The following is a 14,237-nucleotide window of genomic DNA, read 5'->3' on the forward strand; positions in this document are numbered from 1 at the left end:
TCATCAACGTTTTCAGGTATCATCAACGATTTCAAACATCATACCGCAGTCTTGGCTTTGGCTAAGACAGATTCGGGAAGGGGTCCCGCGGTCTTGAGATAAAGTGTGAAACCCTGTAAGATATTCAGCCGTACCGGCGAACTCGTTCGTTCCTGGGAACGTTCGCTTCGACGCTCATTTTCACTCATATCTTAGCCCTCTAGATCAAAAATTAGAAAACCGTATAGATTTTGTACTGGCCAACCTAGTGGTACAACCCTGTCCACTCAAGAGCGACAAATGTTTCTCGTTGAACGAGTTCTCCGGCACGGCTGAACAATAACTTAAAATGTAAAACATACCCGTGTAGGTGGTTATAAAGATGAAGGTTAACAATGCATGACAAGACATTCGTCAGCTGAATCACACCCAATGTGTGGTCGTAGTGTGATTTTGCAGCTAATAATGTGCTTCAGTGGACAGAGTTAGACGGTGATAAGAAAAGAGGAATTAATGTGTACACCCTCAACGGTTAGTAACAGCAAGGAAAAATGGTGCAATGCCGCGCACAAACATGCCGGTCTGACATACGTACCATGCGAACAGAACCTACACACCCGTGAGTTGTAGCATTACAGCGTGAGACAGCGTGAGGAGAACACAAAATGCATCATCAAATGAAGCGGGAGCAAGGGGATGGTTTCTACTAGCAAACAAATTAAAATAGTTCAAATCAGACCAATTTAATTAAATTCTGTTCCATTTGTTTGATTTTCATGCACAGTGTGACCGTGGCGTGACTGCTGTGCCGCGCTGTACCTTTTTCTTACCTCACTACTGCTCACCGCTCACCTTCCGTCAAGCTAGCTCACAGCGCGTTGATAGCAGGCGATATGTCAACACGCACGTCAGCGTACGATTTTCACTGTTTGGTTGTGTTTATACTGGTCGCCCCGCAGTGAAAACAGCGCAAAGGGTCGACGGAACTTTGTCATCATTTTTCCGAGCTGGCACGAGCGCTTGCTGGGGGAGGGTGCGCTGGGTCGATAAAGTTGCGCTACCGCTGGTCAACGGGAAGCAGGCATAAGGTAGGGACAGGCGACCGACACAGTGCTGCGGTGGGAACGCAGTGCCCTTTCCCGCTGGTGTCTGATTGGCGTTTTTGTCCTCGTTGTAGGCAGAAGACAGGGTCAAGGCGCGTACGGCACCGAGCTAAACTGCACGCCGCCAGTCCGGGAGAAGGATGAGCCGGAGGTGGACCGGACCGCTGCGGTCGGCGGCGGCACTGATCGTTGCACTGCTCGTGTCGGCCGCCGTCGCCCGACGGCACCACCTGGAAGTGCGGGTAAGTTTGATTGGCTGCAGGCTCGCGCAGCAAGGCCGTACGCTAATCCATTCCCCTCTTCTCCGTGGCATCGAACCATGGTTTTGGTAGGATGATTTCCGCCGGTACATCTTGCTCAGCACGTTCGGGTTTTACGCCGGCGGAGTGCTCGACGTGCGGGTGTCCCACTTTCGCGTCGATCCGGGCACGGAGGAAAACATGGTAAGCGATAGCGCAAGCGGGTGGCGTAACCGTGTGCCCCATTTTGAACGATTTACTTATTGGCCTGTGCGTTGCTCCCGTCCCGGTTTACTTGTTCCAGTTTGGCCTTTCGTTGGACAAAACCATGTCCGATTCGATGAACCCGTACCTGGACTCGCACCAAGACAAATGCATACTGACCGAACCGGTCGCGGTACAGAGTAACGGACCGATCGTGTTCTTCAAGATGGACCTCAAGCAGAATGTGTGAGTAGATTCAAGGGCGAAGCTGTTTTTTGCCGCAAGGGAACATATCCTTAAAACCATTCTCCCTCCCCATTCTCGTCTGACCGGCAGCGTGCACGTCAGCTGTTCCAAGGATTGGCAGAACATTCACCTGTACAAGGATCGGAGCGGTGTGCCGGCCCTGCGCTCCAAGCGCCAATCGTTTGCCGAGGCCAGCGACTCGAAGATGGTGTACATGCAGCGGCGCCGCCGGTCCGCCTACCACGTGCCCGAGTCGGACGATTTTGCGCCGGGCGCGGCGGCCATCGACGGCGGCAGTGCGGCGACCGTCTGCAGCAAGCTAACACTGCCGCTCGAGGTGAAGGCGGACGATATGTTCAAGTACTACAGCTTCAATGTGAGTGAGCGTGGGTGAAACTGTGCCACCGTACACCGTACTCACATCTGTTGCACTCCTATCTTTCAGTTTGCCATTTACGTCGCCACCAAGCAGGAGGAAGGGCTGTACAATCTGTACTTCCACAGCTGCCCGAACTACGCGCCGAACAGTCTGTACGAGCTGAACTTTAACGTCGACATCGAGGAGAAGAACAGTGGCAACTATCTGTCCGCGGGCGAGATGCCGCTGCCGGCCCTGTACTTCATGATGTCGGTGCTGTTCTTCCTGTCCGGTCTGTTCTGGGTGTTTATACTGCGCAAGAGCAAGCATCCGCTGTTCAAGATCCACTATCTGATGGGGGTGCTGGTGTTTCTCAAGTCGCTGTCGCTGATGTTCCACGCGATCAACTTCCACTTTATCGAGGTGCAGGGCGAGCACGTGGAAGCGTGGGCCATACTTTACTACATTACCCATCTGTAAGCCGTGTGCGGGCGTCGGTAGAGGAGAGCAGGACATTCATCCGATACGCTTTGTGCGCTTTATTTCTTTTCTTTTTATTCTACGCAGCCTCAAGGGAGCGGTGCTAATCATCACGATCGTGCTGATCGGCACCGGTTGGACGTTCATCAAGCACATACTGGCGGACAAGGACAAGAAGCTGTTCATGATCGTCATTCCGCTGCAGGTGCTGGCTAACGTGGCCGAGATCATCATTGCCGAGAGCGACGAGGGCGACAAGGAGTACGGTACCTGGCGGAACATTTTCATGCTGGTCGATCTGCTGTGCTGTGGCGCCATCCTGTTCCCGGTCGTCTGGTCGATCCGGCACCTCCAGGAGGCGGCCGGCACGGACGGCAAGGCGGCGATCAACCTGCGCAAGCTGAAGCTGTTCCGCCAGTTCTACATCATGATCGTGTGCTACATCTACTTTACGCGCATCATTGTAATTCTGCTCAAGGTAAGGTGCAGCGCAAGCCGGTGGAAGATTGGTTTTTTGTTTTCTACCAACTGATGCAAGCATTAGAGGTTTGTGATTTATGATACGACGATACGATATGACTTGTTGACACTTGCAGCATTCTAGGGTTTTCCAGGGTTCTCATACTTGTGGGATACTTTCATGACTCTTTCTTACACGAAATGAACTTTATGTGAAAGGAATTGGACTCTATAGCACCCTTTTCGGACAAATCCAATAGGAAATTTCAAAAAGTCTGTCCAAAAAGGGTGCAATAGCGTCCAACTCTTATCATATAAAGTTCCCATAAGTAAGAGTCAAGAAAGTATCCCACAGCTATGAGAAACCATGAAAAACACTGTATCTAACCCCAACGGATAGTTTTCATTTTCACTCATATTATTTTTTTTCATTACGTTTTCGTCGTTTTTCCTTTTTCCACGATAAGATGTTTTAAAATCAAGTTGTTTTCCAGATTGCTGTTTTAAAATGTTTCTCCTTTTTGAAAGGCTAGTAGGGAAAAAATTGCTTTAGCCGTCAAAACTTTAAGCCAATTCTCGGATATGTTTTTTTTGCAATACGCTCACAAAATTCGAACATAAGCCAAAACTTAAGCCATTTCTCCGTAGCTGATAGGAACATTCAATTTATGCTAAAGTTATGTTTTATTTTTATTTTAATGCTTTTCGTTTATTAATTTTAAAGTGTATTTGATCAAAAGTGTTCATTGCAGAAAACTGATTCATTTTAAGTAACATTTTTTTCTTCTTAAATTTGTCCTCGATCCATTTCCAAACCTTCGATGTCGAATTAGACCTTCGATGTCGAAAATGACGAGTTAGAATCGATTCGTTGAAACGAAAAAGTATTTGTCTAGCTGAATATTTCACAACAAAAGGCTAAATGTTCGAAAAGTATTTGCTTCACTGGGTTTTAAAATAATATGCGTAAAAAAATATGCGTTAAAATAATATGCCCGATTTATAGTTTCTCTGTGCAATTATGTCTACTTCCAGTACCAGTTGCGACGAAATAACTCACCTGATCCTTCTTGTATCTTCAGTTAAAATCAGATCAAATAACTAAAACCTATCGCTTCCTGCAAAATTATATGAAAATTTGCCATAATTTGACTGAAAACCTCGAAATTTGACATACGATAATATTGCCGCATTATAGCTATTGCTTCGCATTATAGCGTATATCGGGGAATACCTGAATGTTTGTACAGTAGGTGACCGCTAACTGGATGTGTTTTAACTGGAGTGCTTTTTAACTGGAGGTTCGCTAACTGGAGTTACTCCCAGTTAACGAACACTTAAACGTCAAAACATGAAACATCCGGAATCTCATGAAGAGAAATTTATTGCAAATGTGCATTTTTCAAGCAAATTTAGGGTCTTTTGCCTACGTTTGCTATTAATTTATGTTATTACACGAATTACTATACTTTATATCAACATAAATGAAAAAAAAAAGTTTGGTATGTTTATTCCAGTCAACGCCAATCAAAACAATCAATCCATAGAAACGTCACTCCAGTTAGCGAACATTGTTCGTTAACTGGAGCTTGTTTACCTCTCAGTTAGCGGTCACCTACTGTATCATGGGAAAAATATTGCATTTTCCCATTAATTGCAAAAAATGTCATTGAATTTGTATTGCGACTCTGTTTTTCGCTTCTTTGATTGGTATTATGATCGAATTGAATTGCAAGATTCGATAATTTTTTGGTATCCTTTTTTCAGGATTGGAACTCAAATTTTCTTTCAAAAATGTAAAATACAAATTCCCAGCTTTTATTCGAATCAATTGATCGTGATTTTCCTGCTTCTTCATCAATTCAATTATTCATCGTTCAATTAGGCCTAATAATATGGTACCATCGTGCAATGATGAAACGAGATTTTGCTGTTGCATTTCAGTATTTCAGTATTTATATATTTCCGTGATGTTTATCTCAGATTATACAATAGCCGTCTTATCTCGGTGTGTTGAACCTTTTTTAATCTGTAAACATAAGGTTGTTGTGAAATGACTTTCGTTATTATTTGACACTCTTTGCCAATTTTTTTAAACCATAACTATTAAATACAATATGACATATCTATACACGACATGACCCTTTTCTTCAAATCGTTATCCATCACGAAATGTACCGATTCATGGAGTCTTTTTGATTTCCTAGCCAATTAATAGCTCTTTCCGTTAGATAACACATAATGGGGAATAGGGTTGTCGATAAGTTTTGTAATCTGATATGATAGCATGTATAGATAGATGCAGAATTAGGAAACGATGTTAATTTTGAACTCAATAGAATATTGATGATATTGGACCTTCGTACATGAGTCAAAAGTTGTAAAGACAAATACCGTTTGTGCACCAAATGATGTACAGGTTTTTCCCGATAGCTATTAATGCGGACCGGAGGCAATAGCATATCTCGTATTTAGAAAATTTCAGGGAATTTTCAGTGAAAATATTCAGGGAAAGTTTAGTTTAATTTAGCTTGAAGTCGTATGTTTTAACCACTCAATTAATTATTTGACCTGATTCCAGCTGATGATTACCATATTCTACCTTTTAAAATTGGATTTAAAATTAAACCAAAATGGAATTTATTTTGTATTTTGTAGTACAATTTGCTAAAAGAACTGACAAACTTAGAATATCGCGTATATCGAGAATGGCGTATATCGGGGCATACCTGTATTCATGTTTTTAAAATGTTTTCGTTGTTATTATACTATTTGAATGTTGTGTTTTAGCAAAACATGTGAATTGGATGGACCTTAAATCCCTGATCGTTACTTTTTTCGTCCCAAGCCTGTTGCTACTAGAATTCCGTATGCCTTTTTTTAAATACTCAACTAGACGAATGAATTTTGCACGTTTCATTAGAAAGCACGAAACGGTTGTCTAGGAAAGTGTTTCACTGGAAAGCATGAAAGCTAATGGCAAAGTAGTCCTCTTTTCCTATTTATTTCAATATTCAATTTGACGTTGATCTCAATGAAAGACAGACTTGAATCGAATTTCGTATCTACGGAACACGTAGATCAATTCATGCGTAAAGCTATACGACTTGATGTACTTCTGTGAAAACCATAAAACTGCATTTCGAAACGCAAAGTATGCTTTAGGTGCAAAGTAAACCCTTGATTTCCTAAGCATTTTATTTCGCCACGTCGATATAACTCGATTTGAAGAATGGAAATAACAATGCAAATTTGCACATTAAAAAAAAAAACACTTCAATTTACGCTATGTCTGTTTGCAAAATAACGATTGAGTTCCATTTTCTTTGTAGATTACGGTCGCATTCCAGTACGCCTGGCTGGATGAAATGTTCAAGGAGATGGCCACCTACGTGTTCTTCGTACTGACCGGATACAAGTTCCGGCCCGTGTCGCAGCATCCCTACTTTTCGCTGCACGGCGAGGATCTGGATGACGATGACGATGATGGCGAGGTCGAGATGTAAGTTTCTCGCCAACTGTTGCTGGGTTTATTTTTTTGAATCTTCGAAATTCATTGTCACTTTGTTTTTTTACTCACACACACGTAGTTTGACGCAGTCCGGACTGAGTGAGGGTATCAGCAAGATCACTAACCGATCGCAACCGTCTGCAAATGCTGCGTCCGGTACAACCATGGTAGAGTCACACGAAGAGGAACGCGAGAATTTAATCAGCAAGCGAGAATCGTCTCACGAGTACGACTAAAAAAACATTACCACCTCCTCCCACCTGGGGAAGGAAAGAAAGCTGTGTTTCCCACGTGCTCCATTAACGTTAATTTGCACCCTGCCCGGTAGCTGGCTGGAAGGGGTTACCCACTATTTACTTGCGTTCGGCTCGGTGTCGCGTGGCAATGGTTGTTTGTAGAAGCAGATGTAGAACGTTTGCAGGCTCTAGGGTAAGGTGTGATTAGTTCCCGCGTATGTGATGTCATTTCAATCGCCCCGCTCCGAGCGCTTTTACCCGTGCACACCCCCATCAGCAAACAAATTCGGTCGCTAACAATAGAATTAATTCACAGAGAGCATTCAGAGCGAGCAAACAGCTCACAAAGTTTTCTGCAATTAGTGCAACTAGACGAACCGGAGCCAAAACTCACCCGCAAGCGAAACTTTCTGTTTTTAGCAAGGCAGCGATTGAGACCAATTTAACCTGGCGGTCGGTGTGAGCACTCATCTCAGAGCATCCTGCAGTTGTGAGGCATCAGATAGGTAGTAGTAATGGTAGGAGTTATTTGTAACAGCACATTCACTCGCCGTGATGGTCTAAACCGGACCGGAGGAATCGTCTTTTTTCCATTCCCTCCGTTGATTGATTTGCACCGTGCCGTGTGTGATTTGTGGCACCTCCGTCACGCATGACGTCTGGTCTGGTTCTCTATCGTACTTTGGGGGTAGAGCGTGTCGCGTTTGGGATGATTGATTTTTTTTTAAATGAAAGGACCACGCATACTAATAAATTAATGTAGCAAAAAACAAAAAAAAAAACAAAAAAAACAAAAAAAAAACAAAGAAACACTAGAACAAAACGGAAAATCCATACCGTTGCGCGCACTCTCGAGGATAGCAATGGAAGTGAACGTCCCTCGGCGCTCCCCCCCCCCCACTGGCGTACAACGGAGAATGGGAAAATGAAATGAAGCTAAAACAAAACGACAAAGCAAGAAGGAACTAGACATACATTCGTATCTGTAAACTAAATAAAACCACCATAAATGATAAATATAATTTAAGCGATCCAGTTTACGAGCTTTTCACCGATGCACACACGCGGTTTACGGTGTTGCTGCTTCTCTACTCTTTATTTTAGTAAACTTTCAGCAGAGCAGTAGAGCTTTCGATTGCTTCGATTGCGCTTCGATTGCGGTGAAAACTGGCATAAATCTTTATGATGGCTCCAGCGGAGAGTTCGGAACCGTAACATTTGGCAAGATATACTTATCGTTCGCCATACCCGCAGCATCATGGAGCATCATGCAGCGGTACCACTTCCCTGGGAAGTTGATCCGGGAGTTAGAGGCCACCATGAACGGGGTGCAGTGCAAGGTGAGAGTGTCGAACTTGACGTCGGAATCGTTCGAATCTCACAGGGGTCTGAGTCAAGGTTACGGACTCTCCTGTCTACTCTTCAACATCGCCCTGGAAGGTGTCATTCGAAGCGCGGGGCTAAACAACGACATCCGTGGCACGATCCTCTATCGGTCTATCCAATTTCTTGGCTTCGCGTATGACATCGACATCATCGGCAGGACAACAGTAAGGCTGTGTGAGGTGTACACCCTACTCAAACGCGAAGCAGCAAGAATTGGAATGATAATCAATGTGACGAAGTTGAAGTACCCAGTGACGATTTTAACGGTAAGCAAAGTAAGCAATTGCGGGGGCCCAAACAAAATTTAAGTTGAAATGTTACATAATCAAAGACGGATGCCGAGCACCCCCGGAAATCATGTACAGAGGGCCTCATCAATTCTTACTGCTTAGGGCCCCCGACACTGTAAACCCGCTACTGGAAGTATCTGCTTGCCGGAGACTCAGACCATCTGGGGAGCAGTGTATTAGTTGGCGGCGACAATCTCGAGTTAGTAAAGGAGTTCTGTTATCTTGGGACGGTCGTTACTTCGGACAACGACATCAGCAGCAAAATCCGGAGACGCATTGTTCAGGAGAATCGGGCATACTATGGGCTTCACCGACTGCTGAGATCCAGAAGACTTCAAGCCCGCATGAAATGTGTTATATCGCACATTAATTCGCCCGGTGGTCCTCTATGGACACTAGTCCTGGACCATCCGAGCGGAGGATGCAAACGCTCTGGGCGTGTTTGAGTGACGCATACTCCGTACCATCTTTGACGGTGTGTTCGAGCATGGAGCGTGGAGGAGAAGGATGAACCACGAGCTTGCTGAGCTGTACGGCGGACCGAGCAATCTGACGGTGGCGAAGGCTGGTAGAGAGTTGGCAAGAGAGAGATGGCTGGGGCATGTCTTGAGGCCGGACTCATGCCCCACCAAGAAGGTGTTCGACAGTGATCCCCAGTTCGGCATAAGGCGCAGGGGAGCACAGCGAACTCGATGGCTGGACCAAGTGAAGCGAGACCTGACGGAGATCGCGTGTCTGCATGGATGGGAGGCTGCAGCCAGGGACCAATCATCCTGGAGAATAATTGTTGACCGGGCCATGTCACATGGACGTGCTCTATCGTGAGCAGGCCAACAAGAAAGAGAGAAACCCGCAGCATTACTCGGTTCCAAAACGCGTGTTTTACATGTTGGTATATGTCCTTTATTCATACTACTTGATTATTAGCCACAGAAACACAGCTTACAGCTGTCGAAGTGTACTTTGATTTCTTTGGGATTTGTTTTTTATGCGTGTGTCTGTGTTTAGTTTCATTTCTAAATTCATATCGCCTGTTTTGGTTGCATTTCTACTACAGTTTTGCTTTTTTTTAGAAAGAATGATATAGTTTTTTTTGTTGCGTTGCTTTCCTTTTCATTTTTTATCATTTCAAAGCTACCTGTTTTCCATATCATTCTCCTTCGGTGCACCTCTTTCTGCTCTTGCATGCCTTCAAAATCCTGCAGCTGTCCGCGGTCGTGTTGTAATGATATGAATATTTTAATAGAATTTGGTTCCACGTCGTTTTTTCTGCCATCGGAATGCCTAGGTAAACCTTGGGTATGCATGGGACGACAAAATGTTTGCTATGTTTTGTTTTACTTTTTGTGTTTGTTGGGCTTTTTCACCATTGATATCCTCAACACGCTGCGTTGGATACACATCGCACCCTTTTTTTAAATCGTGATGTGCCTGCGTGTATTTGTATGTGTATATGTGTGTGTATGTTTTCCAGTAAATATGTTTGGCATTATAATTTCCGGACCGTGTGTGGGTTCACACAGTCTGTTGCTAGTCTATAAATGTATCTCAATGTTTTTGGCTTTGATATTTACTTTATTTTGTTTAGTTCCTATCTGGTAGCTTTGGGATTGTTTTGCGCACAATATTAGTTGCTTATACGTTCTTTCGTCATTTGTAACGGTCATCTGTCTTTTCTAAGGGTTCGTGTGAAGTACAAATAAGCTTGGAAAATAGCAACCGTTTTGTTTTTATAGACACCTTAGACACCAACAAGGGAACAACAAGGGCGCAGTTTGGTCTGGTGGCACATAGTTGTGCTGCTAAAGAAGGAACTCATCCGACGTGTCTGGGGGAACTACGGTATTGGGAAAGTCTTTCCCATACAATACGTCCAAGACAGTCGAATTCAAAACATTGCTACACTTGCCACGCAAGGAAGATACATTTCATACAGCTACGGAAGGATTAATATCTCTGTGGATAAGCAACGCGTATAACATATAGTGCGGTAGGGCAACAATCATCATAACATCACCAATATTTTAGATGTCTTCTTCTTCTACTACTTTGGCGGCTACAAACAACGAGTTCCAAAAAATGTACAGCGGCAATGAAAAATCTCTTGCTAAACATAACTCCCTTCAACACGTAACAAGCGTCACAGAGTTCGTCCGGGTTTGTCAGGAGATGACCAGCACCGCCCCTCGTCAGAAAGCCGCTCACAGCAGCCGCTCGAGGTCCTCACTTTCCGCGTCGCTGGTGCCCGACTCGGTGTCGGTGTAGTCGTCCTCGTCCCGGCGGTTACGCCGGCAGCACGGTAGTCGCCGGTCGTCCTCGTAATCGCTCCAGTGCTCGAACTCTTCCTTGTGGTGCTCCAGCAGCATCAGCGACGAGAAGAGGCTATCGCAGCCACTGCAACTGTAACGACAAGGGGAACGGGGTAAGCGTGCTGGTTGGAATATTGGGCACAGCTGGAATGCATCGCATGATACGTGCGTTTGCAGCAGACGGAGTCGGCTGACGGCTCGCCTCTCACAGCCCAACCTCCGAGGCAAGTTGCATCGGAAGCGGCCCACGCCAACGCCATCTGTATTTGACAAATTTTGCAAATTTGTTTCAAACTTGCTTAATATACCGTGTGACATTCCTCGACCAGTCTCTTGATTGATTTTAAAGCTGTAGGTGACAGGCCAGGGGTAAACTCTTTGTAACGCTCGGTTTGTGTGCCAGTCAAGCTGATCTAGCTAACTAGAATGACGTCATGTGCCATGTAAAGGTGGAAAGAACCAAAGATTATTTGCGCCAGTTTACTTGTGTTAGTAAAACGATTGACCATCAGAGCGATTTTACAACTGTATTTAACCAAAATTCGTCTGTCTAGCAAATCTAGCAATTTATTTATGACATACAATAATTATCCAACATTACAGCTTCAATCGAAAGAGTCATATGTTTCAGTCAAACTAATAGCCATCGCAGTCATTCGATCATTATTTTCATATGCACTCCTGGTTTGGTCAGTTCATAACAGCCTATATAAGATATTGTAGCAGGCCATTTGAAATTTACATTAAGTCAGCGGACGGCAACAACTTTTAGCATTAAATTTCATACCGTTGCATTCTTCGTTATGGTCGAACATAAGGTAAAATCTCCCGTATGTATCACGTATGTTTTTTAAAAAAAATTTAAACTGGATGCAGTGGGTTTATACAAAATATTTAACGTGAACTTCACATTAACATGCAGTTAACATGCAAATGATGCAAATAGCATCTTTGATGTTTGATATTCATTTCCTACAAATTTACAATAAAAAGATCTAGAAACTATGAAATAGCTCCATACATTATTCCCCGGATACCCCAGAGCTCCTCACAAATAGCTGCATTTACTTTAAAACTGAAACGAACCAATAAATTCCCAGTTAATTATTTGCGTTTGCTTTTTACGAGAACAACGATAATCAAAGAGCGTGAGGAATTAGTTAGAAATTTGTCTGAAATAGCATTACTTGTTCGATAAGCATTTTGATAGTTACCTAGCAAATATAGGTTTTTTTTTCGGCCGTTCAGGATTTGCTTCAATCGAAAGAGTCATATGTTTCAGTCAAACTAATAGCCATCGCAGTCATTCGATCATTATTTTCATATGCACTCCTGGTTTGGTCAGTTCATAACAGCCTATATAAGATATTGTCGCAGGCCATTTGAAATTTACATTAAGTCAGCGGTCGGCAACAACTTTTAGCATTAAATTTCATACCGTTGCATTCTTCGTTATGGTCGAACATAAGGTAAAATCTCCCGTATGTATCACGTATGTTTTTAAAAAAAAATTTAAACTGGATGCAGTGGGTTTATACAAAATATTTAACGTGAACTTCACATTAACATGCAGTTAACATGCAAATGATGCAAATAGCATCTTTGATGTTTGATATTCATTTCCTACAAATTTACAATAAAAAGATCTAGAAACTATGAAATGGCTCCATACATTATTCCCCGGATACCCCAGAGCTCCTCACAAATAGCTGCATTTACTTTAAAACTGAAACGAACCAATAAATTCCCAGTTAATTATTTGCGTTTGCTTTTTACGAGAACAACGATAATCAAAGAGCGTGAGGAATTAGTTAGAAATTTGTCTGAAATAGCATTACTTGTTCGATAAGCATTTTGATAGTTACCTAGCAAATATAGGTTTTTTTTTCGGCCGTTCAGGATTTTGCACCTCACAAAAAATACCTAGAATATTTTTTTGCGGTATGCAAGGTGGGGGTCATCAAGAAGCGATATTGCTTTTGCTTTGTTGTTTTGACTTATCGCATTTTTTCGCACTCTGTTGTTGATCCTTAACTGATGAACCTTAGCAATTCGTTATAATAATTAGAATTACCCTGAATAATTATTAGAATGACTAGAATTATTTTGATCCCTGCTGTGTGGTGGTTGTGGTTGATATCATTAACAAACTATTTTTCTTCAAAAATTGTTAGAGGATGTTTTAAAAAAAGCGCAAACATAAAGAAACGCATTTTACTGGCTCTCGATCATTTAAAAAATTTGACCTTTCGCCTAAAAAGTTTGCTGACCGCTGCTCTAGGCCATGCGTCCGGAGAATCAATAATACCTTGAACAATTTCTCTCATGACATGACATGACATTTTTACAGCTACGCGGCATGGCACGATTATTATTTACGATTATTTTACTGGATTTTGAAAGAGATACTCAGTCGGACTAATCTACAAAACCACTTTAGCTAAAAAACAACTAAAAACCTTTTTACATAATACGTATTACATATTACGTACCACAAATGGTTCATCCTCATAAATTCTCATCCGTCCTCAACATTCATTGAAAATATATCGACCGATTCTGGAGCTGTTTTGCCCTAAGAAACAACGTGTGTTAGTATTTTTGCTAGTGCAATGTCAAATGATAAGTCTTTATTCACTGGTTGCTGTTTAATTAACCCCTTCACTCTTTTGTCATTTTGAAAAGGGAGATAAAAAATTGTCTAAATCTAAATAAGAAGCAGAAAAAAAGGTTTCAGACATTCCATGATGGCTGAAGAGTAAGCATCTATGCTAGTATGTAGAAATAGAGTAGTTTCCAATCGAGGGAAAACGATAATTAGTTCAATACGGTTCAATTGCAACGACTAGTATCATGTTTACGTACAAACATGTACAAACGTGTTTTCGAAGCAATTTCGTTCCAAACCATTGCCGCCCAACGAACAGAAACAAAACGGACGATAAAATGCTGCCCAAGACTTACTCGGGCAAAACTGGTAAGGGGTTAGTATCCTTTAAATCACAAATCAAATGTTTTTTTTTTTTATTCGGAGGTACGGATAGAAATTAAAGATTTCAGCGCAACGAAATTAGTTTTTTTAAAGATCCGCCTAAAAGAGTGCTATAAATACCCATCATTACGAGCTTTTTTATAGCCATCTTATGAGGACAATGCCTCTAATTTACGCTTCAACGTTGTGCAGGTAGTTCCCGAGATACGCGGTAACTCTTATACGCGGATTTGGAGATACACGAAAACTATGAGATTCGTTGAAAACGCGGAAATTCGAGATACGTGGTTTCTTCATGGTCCACATTAAAAGCGTAGTTCGGGGACAACCTGTAATCGGCATTTCTTTTGAAGAATCGCTCTTTGACGGGTTACATTTGTTTACGCCATGAACCACTGGTTGCAGACCACCGGCTGGAAAGGCTGCCAGTAAGTGTGTGAGCCCC

At 42.8% G+C, this 14,237-nt stretch overlaps 2 protein-coding genes across 2 annotated transcripts in view; one reads left to right on the forward strand and one right to left on the reverse strand.

The window, feature by feature from the left end:
- The first annotated feature begins 814 nt into the window (after positions 1–814).
- LOC120951337 (protein GPR107) lies at positions 815–7,719 on the forward strand. Its single transcript, XM_040370002.2, has 9 exons — positions 815–1,067; positions 1,157–1,324; positions 1,415–1,525; positions 1,626–1,771; positions 1,862–2,147; positions 2,217–2,605; positions 2,697–3,087; positions 6,401–6,570; positions 6,659–7,719. Exons 2-9 carry the CDS (start codon positions 1,223–1,225, stop codon positions 6,813–6,815), a joined length of 1,752 nt encoding a protein of 583 aa, XP_040225936.1. The 5' UTR covers positions 815–1,067; positions 1,157–1,222; the 3' UTR covers positions 6,816–7,719.
- LOC120953147 (probable cyclin-dependent serine/threonine-protein kinase DDB_G0292550) overlaps positions 7,580–14,237 on the reverse strand; it is a 79,452-nt gene continuing 72,794 nt past the window's right edge. The window contains exon 4 of the mRNA XM_040372868.2: positions 7,580–10,891. Coding sequence (XP_040228802.2) covers positions 10,693–10,891 — 199 coding nt within the window. The 3' untranslated portion in view covers positions 7,580–10,692. The remainder of the gene's footprint in view (positions 10,892–14,237) is intronic.

The sequence above is a fragment of the Anopheles coluzzii genome, chromosome X (genome assembly GCF_943734685.1).
Source record: "Anopheles coluzzii chromosome X, AcolN3, whole genome shotgun sequence".
Classification (NCBI taxonomy): domain Eukaryota; kingdom Metazoa; phylum Arthropoda; class Insecta; order Diptera; family Culicidae; genus Anopheles; species Anopheles coluzzii.

Bases quoted from the DNA above. Each gene is read 5' to 3' on its own strand.
- LOC120951337 (XM_040370002.2), top strand. From the start codon at position 1,223: ATGAGCCGGAGGTGGACCGGACCGCTGCGGTCGGCGGCGGCACTGATC. The intron at 2,606-2,696 runs GTAAGCCGTGTG...TATTCTACGCAG, and splicing joins CTTTACTACATTACCCATCT to CCTCAAGGGAGCGGTGCTAA. The intron at 3,088-6,400 runs GTAAGGTGCAGC...TTTTCTTTGTAG, and splicing joins TCATTGTAATTCTGCTCAAG to ATTACGGTCGCATTCCAGTA.